The sequence below is a fragment of the Phocoena phocoena genome, chromosome 6 (genome assembly GCF_963924675.1).
Source record: "Phocoena phocoena chromosome 6, mPhoPho1.1, whole genome shotgun sequence".
NCBI classification, from domain to species: domain Eukaryota; kingdom Metazoa; phylum Chordata; class Mammalia; order Artiodactyla; family Phocoenidae; genus Phocoena; species Phocoena phocoena.
This window is the reverse complement of record NC_089224.1, coordinates 11,698,183-11,710,220: the sequence shown is the minus strand read 5'-3', so window position 1 is coordinate 11,710,220 and position 12,038 is coordinate 11,698,183. Positions and strand designations below refer to the sequence as shown.

General features: G+C 43.9%; 1 protein-coding gene across 2 annotated transcripts in view; it reads left to right on the top strand.

The window, feature by feature from the left end:
* PTK2B (protein tyrosine kinase 2 beta) overlaps positions 1–12,038 on the top strand; it is a 127,962-nt gene that overhangs the window by 79,997 nt on the left and 35,927 nt on the right. For both annotated transcript variants that reach the window (XM_065879825.1, XM_065879826.1), the window contains 2 exons: positions 11,090–11,268; positions 11,824–11,911. In XM_065879825.1, coding sequence (XP_065735897.1) covers positions 11,090–11,268; positions 11,824–11,911 — 267 coding nt within the window. The remainder of the gene's footprint in view (positions 1–11,089; positions 11,269–11,823; positions 11,912–12,038) is intronic.

The window sequence follows — 12,038 nt, the reverse complement described above, 5'->3', positions numbered from 1 at the left end:
TTAGGCTAAGCTCTGTACGTGTCTGGAACCCACATAAACCTGGCCAGCTTCCTTTTCCCTTGAAGCCAGTCTCAGTGGTATCACATTTCCAAAAAACTATTAGTCTGTCATGTAAAACTAATTGGAAATCAATTTAAATCTTTACTGAAATCTCTTTGGGGAAAAATATCATTGAGGGATCACTTTCAAGATAAACAGAAAATTTTCTTAAATTTTTAATCACCATTTCTTAATATCCAATAGGGTTGGCTCCCGTCCAAAAATATCTTTACTTGCATTTTTAAAAATTCCTGAAATCTAGTCCACGAAGGCTGTTATCTTTCTCCCCTCTATTGCTCATGGCAAAATCCATTCTTTTTTTTTCCCTCAGTCATTCTTTGCTTCTTCCAGTGTGTAAGTCAAGTTCAACTGGATTGGAACCTCTCTGCTTCACGCTCCCCCATTACCAAGTTCACACGATGGAAGTTCAAGAGTTGCGTGGTACATGGAAACCTCCTTAGATAATGGAGGGGGGCAGTGTCACATGTTTATAATTTTATATCTGCTCCTTTTATTTACATCACATGTTATCTTATCCAATCCCACCCAAAAATCTCACGATGGAAGAGATATGTTCCCCATTTTACAGGTGAGGAAATGGAGATTAAGTGACACGGCCACGACCACACAGTCTTGGCCAGATCCAGTAGACACCAAAGTCTTGGTGATGTCATTAATCACCACACTCCTGATCTCTTGAACATTTTTGAATGTGGGTCACTGTCCCTCGTAACCCCAACTTGTTATCCAGAGAGCTGGCTCCTATTCATTTAATCATTCATTCATTCCTCAGGTATTTGAGGATCTACTTTGGGCCAAGGACTGGGCTTGTAGAGGATAATATTGTACCTAAGGTTTGGCTTTTGACCTTGCATTTGAGAGGTTAAAAAGGCAAACATCAGTAATTGTCTTAGTTCTAATTGGTAAATGTCTGTATTCATTTCTTAGGGCTGCTATAACAAAGTATCACAAATGGGGTGACTCGGAACAACAAAAGTTCATTGTATCACAGACCTGGAGGCTAGAAGTCCAAGATCAAGGTGTCGGCAGGGCCATGGTCCCTCTGAAACCTGTAGGAGAACAATCTTTCCTTGCATCTTCCTAGCCTCCGGTGGGTTGCTGGCAATCATTAGTGCTCCTGGGCTCATAGAGTTATAACTCAAATCCCCCATCTTTACATGGCATTCTCCCTGTGTACATGTCTCCCTCTGTGTCCGAATTTCCCTTTTTTATAAAGACGTCAGTCATATTGGATTAGGGCCCGCCTTAACTACCTCATTTTAACTTGGTTAGTCTGTAAAGACCCTGTTTCCAAATAAGGTCACATTCTAAGGTACTGGTGGTTAGGATTTCAACCTACCTTTTGGGGGAGACAAAATTCAACCCATAACAGCATCTTGTAAGATGTGTGTGCAAACTTCTTTGGGAACCCAGGGGCGGAAACAAACCCTGTCTAGGCGAGTCAGGGAGGGATTCCCAGGGGACCTCACAGTGCTAATGGGCCTTAAAAAGGATAACTTGCAGCTAAGTGAGGGGGAGGACAGGAGGGGAGGGCACCAGGTGACCTCCAGGTGGGACATGCTGGGCTTGGAGAAGAGAGTAGTCCTGGGAGGCGGGCACTTGGAGTGCGTCATGGGTGAGCGTGGGAGATGAGGCTGGAAAAAACATACAGAGGAAAATTCCATAGGGCCTTTTATGCCTCACGCTAAAGAGTCTGGATCTCATCACATAGAAATGAGGACCCAGTGACAAAAGTCACCTGTTTAAATTTGCCTTCCATCTCAAAGGGATATCTTTTTAAAGAGAATTTAAGCAGGACTTTATAAAACTAAGGCTTCAAGTTATTAAAATTTTAAGTTCCATCATTTTTAAAAAGAGGAGCATTTTGCCTTCATAAACCAAAGAGTAAAGAGGGTGAGTCAAATCAAGCCTGGAAAATGAAGGCCAGATCCTCAGATGGGCTCCCGCGAAGCAGACCCCGAGATGCCCTTTGCAGGCAGGAAGCATCAGTAAGCCCCCGTGAACCTCACCTGCAGGGAATGACAGGGCAGGAATGGGCAGAGAGAAAAGTTGGGCTGTGACACGGCCGCATCACAGGGAGCACGGGAGCTGGGATGGCCCAGCAGAGCTGTTCCAAATTAGGATGAAAGGACAGGGCCTTTAAACCCCCAGTGTAACCAGTCAGTGGATACAGGCTGCCCCCAGTAAGGGGTGTGACCTCAGGCAAAGTGCAGGCACTTCTGGGGGAGGGAGTGGGGGATACAGCTGTCAGGCTGTTCCTAAAAACCCAGCGACTAACATGAAGTATGTTTCATAAGCTCAAGAGAGAAAAACCAAAAAGCTTAGGTATTTTACAAAAAGAAAAATTAGGTGAACCTGAGAAAATCACGAGAAAACAGAGATTACTACAGAAGTTATAAAATGTGACCAAGGTACAAGGACTATTAGATCAAAGCAACAGAGAAAGAGGCAAGAAACAGTCCCACACATATAGGCCCTGAATGTTAGATATCCTGCTGAAATCAAATTCATTTTCAGCCATACCTCATGCTATATACAAAAATCAATTTCAGATTTAAAAAATGTGACTCAGGGGCTTCCCTGGTGGCACAGTGGTTGAGAGTCCGCCTGCCGATGCAGGGGACGCGGGTTCGTGCCCCGGTCCGGGAAGATCCCACATGCCGCGGAGCGGCTGGGCCCGTGAGCCATGGCCGCTGAGCCTGTGCGTCCGGAGCCTGTGCTCCGCAACGGGAGAGGCCACAACAGTGAGAGGCCCGCGTACCGCAAAAAAAAAAAAAAAAAAAGTGTGGCTCTGCTCCAACAAAAGAGTGAGAAAGTGGATTGAGTAATTAATTGCTTGGGTGACCTTTTTCTCTTTGGAAATAAATTGTTCTGGGCTTGGGGACAAGCATCTAGTCCCGTTCCTTCTTTGTTTCTGGCCGGCAAGAGGAAATACCAGAGAATAGGGAGAGAGGTGAAGGCAGTTTGGGGTCTTCACGCTATTTGATAAAGCCAATAAATCAACGTCAGCCAAGCAGGAAGAAAAGCCATAGAAACCCCACTGTTTGCAAGAAAGCCTCAGAAGCTGTGAGCCATGGGCTGTCCGGGGGCCTGCTTTTCAGTAGCCCTCAACGTGGGTGGAAGGAAAGGTTTTTCCTGTAGCAAAATAGAATCCTGGGCTTAGTTAAATAACAATTGATAAAATGAAGACAGCTTTTTTTTTCTTTTCTGTCACGTTACATATGGCAATTTTGTGAGTAGGTAAATATCTTATACTGTTGTTTTTAAAAGTGATTTATTCATAGAAAAAGAAATATGGAACTCATTAATGACAAATTGTGAGCCGTGGGCGGAGGGCTGGTTTTGCTGCTCCCACCATTTGCGTGAGAAGCTGTGTGAGTATGAGAGAAGAGGCAATGAAGGGTGAGGGAAAGCCAGGGCTGATGCAGAAGCCTCCACGGGGAGATCATGTAAAACCTCAAAGTTTTTTCTTTTAAACTGATTTCCCAGCCCACTCTGGGGCCCCCACCACTTAAGCTGCTTTCCTCCTCTCACCCCCTGAATTGAAGCTTCTTGAGGCGGGGGCTCTGTGTGAGCTCTGGGGCTCCTGCTACACTTTGCAGAACGCATACGTCATAGATAGTTCTGATGGTTGGAATGAAGGAACCGTCTGCAACTTCACAGGACAAGGGCAGGGAACAGCAGGAAGGAGGCTGTGGCTCGGGGAGCTTGTCATCCTACTAGAAGTACATGTCAGAAGGGGGTTCACAGCCTGGGCTTGGGTGACCCCAAAGTTAGTGCTCTTTGTATGTCACCTGTGGTTGTCAACTTTGTCTCTCCCCAGGTATGCCTGGAGGATGGACACACTTTGCAGTGCAGTTCTGACCCAGTGCAATTGGGGAGCTACCACAGACTTCACAGGTTGAGGGCACAGTCCTCCACAAGACACCCTTCCTCAGAGTTCCCAGGCCACCCACACTTCTGACCAACTGGCTACAAATTTAGGGCTTCCCACTACCTCAGTTTCAAAATTTGCTAGAATGACTCACAAAACTCAGGACAATTAAAATTTTATTATAAAGGATACAAATAGGAACCAGCCAAATGAAGAGACACATAGGGTGAGTTCTAGGAGGGTCCCAAACATAAGTTTCTGTGTTCTTAGGACATGTCACCCTCCAGCTAGCATTACCAACCAGGTAGCTTCCCCCAGCTTCAGTGTCTAGAGTTTTTATTGGGGTTTAGTGATGTAGACATAATTGATTGATTGATTGATTGTTGATTGATTGGGTCATTGGCCGTGTAATTTGACTCAATCTCCAGCCCTCCTTGTCTCCCTGGAGGCCAGGCTGATATCATGTGACTCAAAGCTCCAAACCTCTAACCACATGGTTGATCTTTCCAACAAGGCGAGCCCCCATCCTGAGACTACCTAAGGGCCCACCATGAGTTACCTCATCACCATAAACCTCGGTGGTGAGGTTTGGTCCAAGGTACCCATCAGGAACAATAAAGGCACTCTTATCGCTTAGGAAATTCCAAGCATTCAGAGGCTCCCTTCCCAGAAGCAAGGACAAGACCAGCCAAGTTCTTTCCTATACAACATCCTGTCATCAGTAACCAGCAGGGTGATGGCGATGGTGGGTGGAGTAGCCATTTGGTAAAGCTCCAGCTCCCCAGGAACTTCAGGTTTGCTTCTCCAGGAGGAAGCTCCCCTACAACCCAATAAAAAGTCCTTTCAGTACCAGGCAGCCTCCCAAGAATGCATTTCATGGTTAGAAAATCCCCAGGTTCTTCCTTACCTGAAACTGAAATCAATCTTCCTTTGAAAATCTGTTGGATGAAGAGTCTCTTAATGCATTTCCACCCCAAGGATCTAGAGTTAACCTTATCCCAACATCCCTACAACAGAAATTGGTTGCTTTTTAGCAGGAAACCTAGAAAAAATTTTGCATAAATTATGCCCTGGAGAGTTTCACAAACCACAGAGCAAAGAGCTGGATTCAGTCAGGCCCCTCTCAGAGGCTCTGAGTGGAAGAGAAGCTGAAAAGCCCCATCTAGCCTGGCAAAAATTACTTCTCATATGGCTGGGAGTCTCCCTCACCAGAATCTCTCTTCATTTTGAAATTATTTCAAACTTATAAAAAAAAGTTGAAAAAACAGTCCAAAGAACTCCCATATCACCTTCACCCAGATTCCCCAATTGTTCAAATGTACCATTTGCCGTATGTAGTAGCTCTATCTCTTGATAAACACACATACGGTATGCCCACTATCATTATTCTCTTTCTGAATTATTTGAAAGCAAGTGGCAGCAATACTGCTCCATCACTGAAAAGACTCCAGTGTTTATTTCCCCACACAAGGACACTCTTCTACAGAGCTATACTGTGACCATCTAAATCAGGAAATCACCATTGCTACAAACAGCTCTACCATCCAAAACATAGAGCCCATTCAGATTTTACCAACTGTACCTACAATGTCTCTTTTTCCTGTCTGGTCCAGGAACACACATTGCATTGCGTTGTCATATCTCTTTGGTCTCCTCCAATCTGGAAGAGTTTCTCAGTCTGAAAGAGTACAGGCCTTTTATTCTATCAATCTCTGAGGAGACCCGTCACCCAGGTCTCATGACTAGACTCATCATGAACTCTTAGCAGGGATATCTCAGAAATGATGCTATACCCTTCTCAGTGTATCAAGGTGGGAGGCATGTCCTGTTTACCTTGTTCTAATGCTGGTGATGTTAACTTTGATGACCTGGTCATTTGTGTCTGCCAGGTTTTCCTTTGTATTTGATTAGTGTCTGAAAGGAGATACACTAAGACCGTGTCAATGTCCTATTCATCATCAGACCTCCACCCTCCAGTTTTATCATCCATTGATGAACCAACTGACACTGAGTTTGTTGCCAAATGGTGGTTTTCTATTTCCATCCTTTCTTCTACATTTACTAGTTAGCAATCTCCTGGAAAGAAGAGCATCCTCTTCTCCCCCATTTATTTATCTATCTGTCCTAGATTCTGTCTTATTCAGTGGATGCAATCCATTCCTACCATTATAGACTTCAATGCTTAGGTTCTCCCAGACTTGGCCCGTGCCAGCCCCTGTAAGCTGATACTGCTTCCTTGTTATATGTCTCCTACATTCTCTAAACACTTCCTTTTTTCTAGCACAAAAAGATATTCCAGACTCATCTTGTACCTTCTTTGCCCCAGCCCCGGAATTAGCCATTTCTCCAAGGAACCCTAGATCCGTTTAGTGGAGAAGGGTATTTGGAAAGTAAGACTGGGTGCTTGGTATGCACTTGACTATCAGGGTGTCATTGGTCCCAGGCTTTCTCAGTAAACAAACCTCTCTCTCTCTCTCTCTCTCTCACACACTCTCTCTCTCACCAGGAGCTCTCACCAATGCTTTTAATTCCACTTCCTCACCTAAGGTTCCTCTCTATTCTTCCTTTCTCTATATTTCAAATACTTTCTCCAACAGTAAGAAACCTATTTCCCATTATCCTCAATATATTGACTCCTTTGCTCAAGCCACCTGTATGTAACCAATTTCCTAACCACTCCAGACCTCTCCGCCCCTGGCCCCACCTTCTCCTTTGATCCGCTGCTGGCTCTGCAGCCACTGCCAACCCCTTAGCCTCACTAATTTGACCCCTGTGCAAACCACCACCTCCAAGGGAAGGAAAAAAGAAAAGGAGATAAAAAGCAGAGTTTTATTTTGTATTTCCACTCTTTCTTTGTTTTTACAAAAGCACCAGAATCTATAAGAGATTGCTGTGTTAAAATAATGCTAAGGTTTTTTGAGTATTTACCTTGTGCCAAGTTCTGTCTTAAGGGGTTTTATCTAATTTAATCCTCGTAAGACCATTCAAAATAGACACTGCTATTTCCTCCATGTCACAGATGAGAAAACTGAATGCAGAGAGCTTAAATATGTTGTCCAAGGAAAACTAGCTACGTGGTGGTGGGTGGATGGAGCACTTGTAGAAGTTTGACACCAGGGCTTGTACTTCTGGCTATTGCTGTGTTGCATGATGTCTGCCTGTGACTTGAAGGGAGCTCTCTGCTCCCCAACCCTCTCCCATCTGCAGAGAAGACAGATTTGTTCATTAACATACCACATAGATTTCAAAACTGGTGTAGCTTGGCTGGACTAATCTTCCCACATAGAATAATGATAAAATCTGGACAAAATAAAAAATCAAATTCTCTTGAAGATCCTGGAGAGAGACCACAGCAAAACAGAAGGAAAATCTGCTCTTGAGAGCTGAACTGAAAAGAACGAAATCTGCAAATTTGTGGCTTTTGCCTAATGGCACTTTCCAATCTGGGAGGGGCTAGAGGGGCAGAAAGCAGCAGCCTTACAGGTTTGAGGTGTAAGAGGATAGAACTTGGGGCTGGCAGAGTAGCCAGAAGATTGAGGAAAGTCTTGGAAAGCAGGGATCCACAAAGAGGGTGAATACCAAAATAGAAAATTTAATTTAATTTTAATTTACAGAAGTATCAAATAAATTTAACAAAAGAATAAATTAGGAATAAATTTAACAAAAGACCTGTACAACGTATACACTAGAAACTACAAATCATTGCTGACAAACATTAAAGACGAGCAAAATAAGTGGAAAGATATACCATGTGTGAGGATTGGAAGACTCAGTGCTGTTAAGATGCCAATTCTCCCTCGCTAAGCTATAGATGTAACACAGTCTCAATCATAATTCAGCAAACATTTTAAATAGAAAGTGACAAACTGATTCAAAAATGTATATGGAAATGCAGAGACCCAGAATAGCACAATAATCTTGGGGAGGAAATGGTGGAAGGCTTACGCTGTTTCACTTCAAGATCTCCTCGAAAGCTACAGTAATGCAGACAGCGTGGTGCTGGCATAGTGCAGACACAGATCAATAGAACAGAACTGAGAGTCCAGAAATAGAGCTAAACTTATATGGCCAATTGACTTTGACAAAGACAACAAAATAATTCAATTGGGAAATGAAGGTCAACAACCAATGTTGAATAACCATAGATCTTTATGAGAAAAAAAATGTATTTTGACCCCTACCTCACACCATACACAAAAGTTAATTCAAGATCAATCACAGAGCTAAAGGTGAAAGTTAAAACTATGAAGCTTATAAAAGAAAAGAGAATATCTTCATGATTTGGAGGCAGGCAAAGATTTCTTAGACAGGATGCAAAAAGCACTAACCCTAAAATAACATTTTGATAAATGAGACTTTATCAAAAGATGCAGTTAAGGAAATAAATAACAGGCACAGTACAGACCTAGAGAAGATATTCATAAAACATATACAAAGTACTTTTAGCTAGAATGTATAAGGATCTCCTACTTCAATAAACACACGCACACACACTCACACCCAAACACAAAGTGGGCAAAGAAGTTAAACAAGTACTTCACAAAGGAAGACATATTAATGGTCAATAAGCAGATGAAAAAGTGCTCAATGTTGTTAGGTACCAGGAAGATGCAAATTAAAAGCTCAATGAGATTCCATGCATACCCACTAAAATGACTAATATTAAAAAGACTTGTATAACACCAAATGTTGGTAAGGAGGTGGTGTAATGGAAATCTCATATATCACAGTGGAAATATAAAATAGAATAATCTTGGCAATTTCTTATAAAGTTAAACACTTATCTACCTTTGACCTAGTCATTCCTCTCCTAGGTATTTGTCCAAAGGAAATGACAACATACATACACAAAAAGACCTGTACATTAATGTTCATAGTAATTTTATTTACAATAGCCAAAAATGAGAAATAGCCCAGGTATTTAGCAACAGGGGAATGAAAAATATATACTAAATGATTCCATTTATAGGAAGTTCTACAACAGGTGAAACTAAGTAAAAGTGCGAGGAAAAAATCATTGCCTAGAATTGGAGGTGGGAATGTGCATGAAGTTTGACTGAAAAGGGATATGAGGGAACTTTCTGGGGATCTGGAAATCTCTTAATTGGTATGTGGGTTGCACAGGTGTATTCATGTGTCAAATTGTATAGCTAAAATTTGCGTGTTTAAATTAATATAAATTTCACTGTAAAAGAAGAACTGTAAGAATTGATAATAGTTGAGTGATGGTTAGGGAGTAGATGGTGTTGTAGAAGAAGCAAGAATGGCAGAATGTTTAGTAATTGTTGAAGCTGGGCGATGTGTACATGGGGGGTTATTATACTATTCTACTGACTTCTGTTTTCTTCATATATATTTGAAACTTTCAATAATCACAGGGGTCCCAGTTCTGGGGAAATTAGACTTTAGTTCTATAAGTTTCAACTTGGGTAGGGAAGTCTCTAAGTTTAAAAACACCAGAGCCTGGGACTCCAGTTTGGGCGTCTATATGGAACTGACATGGGGGCTCTGGATGGCCAAGTGGACAGAGAAGTATAGAGGGTGAGTGGCAAGAGAAATGGGTGGAAATAATGACAAAATGGTCAACTTCACAGTCTTGAACTCTTCCTATTGTCTGTGTCGCTCTCACTGTAGGTACCATTGATCACAGCCTTCTTCCTCATTCCAGGACCGAAGTTCTGATTCCTGTGCTGATTTGTTACCGCAGTTAACATCTGCATCTTGTGCCTCACTTTCCATCTCAGAGCAATACTTGACTTCTCTGATGGGCATTGGCTTTCCTAATGGGGAAGGGATTTTTCAAGCTTAGAGTCTTTTAGCTTCACAACTCCATAGAGTTAAAGAGGGCTGACAGGAGGCAGAACTGGACTAAGACATGTGAGTGCACAGGCTGAAGAAGAATTTGGTGTTCTAAATATTAGTTGGACATCTTATTAGTGAAAATAAGAAGAAACTGATTTTCTCCTAAGAAAAATGGTATACCTTTCTTTTTGTTCCAATTAAGGAATTGATTATATTTGATTTACTACATTGGACAACTTCTTGGGAGATGTAACAAAAACATAAAATTTAAATAATCCGGGGTCACTGTTCTTCCTGATCAGACAGCAACCCACCCTGCATTGTTCTGCCTTTGGGCTGGTTGTATATAGGCTAGGTGGCATGTGTTGCAAAGATACTCAACAGAGATTAGACAGTGCTTGTGAGTTTTTAAACTTGCCTTTGAGGGTACTTTTTGCCCCATCAGGAGTGGGCTTGATTCACCAGTTACACATGGAACCACATGAGAAACCTGAGTTAAAGTGAAACCAATGTGATTTCAGAACTAGACAGGACCTTATAGATGATGGGTTTCCAGGCAGCTGCCAATGGACCCCCTCTTAATCCAGCTCTGGCGCTAGGCCAGGAAGCTATGGCATCAGGTTGTGGGGCAGGTTGGCTTCTGGTCAAGAAAGCAGGAATAAGGAGAGCACCTAATTTCTTGTCAACACTCTATTTCCAGTGGCCATGCTTCTTGTGTGGGAGTTGTGCCATTTAATCCTTAATGCAAGTCCTGTCCTTCTATCTTGCCCAGCCCACCTTCCCATTAAGCAGCTTGTTCTACTACAAGTCCTCAGAGTCCAGTGGCTCAGGGTTCAAAATCCCAGCTTAATTCCAATGAGCTGTGTGACCTCCCTCAGTTTCCTCATCTGCCAAATGGTGATGTGACACCTGCTCCCCTGTGTTGCACAGATTCAATGAAACAATGCATGCACGGTGCCCAGAAGTGCCTACTGCAGATGTTCAATAATGCTGGCTGAATTGGGAACCATTCAGAGGGTCCTCCTTACACAGAGGATGCTGGGTTTGATTGGTTTGGTTGGAATGAAATACAGAAGCACAGAATCCATGTTCTTTGCCTTACTGCGTTTTCCCCTTGGCTTCTCCTGTCTCCTCTCAGTTCCTCTATCTCTGTGTCATTTTGCCAACTTGTCCATTCATCACGTAGAGCCTACTGTGTACCACGCCTTGCACTAAGTGCTAGCGAATCAGTGATGAATACAACGTTAAGTCAGAATCCCACCCTAGAGAATCACACCTCCAGGGCCTGCGTGAGGACTGTGGGGGCCCAGCAGGTGCACCCCTGAGTCATGCCCCCTCTCTTCTCCTCTGTAGGAGGTCATCACCTCCATCCTGCTGAGCGGGCGGATCGGGCCCAACATCCAGCTGGCGGACTGCTACGGGCTGAGGCTGAAGCACATGAAGTCGGATGAGATCCACTGGCTGCACCCGCAGATGACGGTGGGCGAGGTGCAGGACAAGTACGAGTGTCTACACATGGAAGCTGAGTGGAGGTAGGAGAGGAGCCCTGTGCTCTCAAATTGGGGGGGGGGGGGGCGGGGCGGGGCGGTAAGTGTGGAGTGAGAGGAGACCCTGGGAGGTCCTTTCTTGGAGCACTTCCCAACCTCTGAGAATATTCTAGAACGTCGCAGTGGCATTTTAGGTTGGTCCGTCTGCAGTGTCCAATGCATCTGTTTGCTAAGAGCTAATATGGGCTCACAGCACATCCCCATCCCAAGACAGATATCTAGGCACAGCCCTAAACAGGATGCCGTTGGCACTATGGAGAAGGAAGAACAGAAGTGCGGGGAAGAGGGAGAGCCAGGCCAAGGGCTGGTCTGTGAACCGAAGGTAAACAGCTACCATCAGAGGGAGAAGATGGAGAGTCAGAACTAGCACTGACCACCGTGTGCTGGCCAGCCACCCCTCTGTCCTTCATGGTCTTCCAGCCAACCACAGAGGAAGGAAAGAGGAGCAAGTCCCCAGTGGGAGGCCAGGAGCTCCACGGGCAGCTCCTGGCATGACCAGTTTCCCTGTGTCAACCAGAGAGTCTGAATTTCCTGTCCCAGGTATGACCTTCAAATCCGCTACCTGCCAGAGGACTTCATGGAGAGCCTGAAAGAAGACAGGACCACACTGCTTTATTTTTACCAACAGGTAAAAGCATTTTATCTTATGGTCCCCATGGTCATATGACCATCCTCTCCTGGGGAGATGGAAAGACAAAGCTTAGATTTTGGAGGTCCCATTCCAGGAAACTTCTCTCGGGGACATTCCTTTGTCC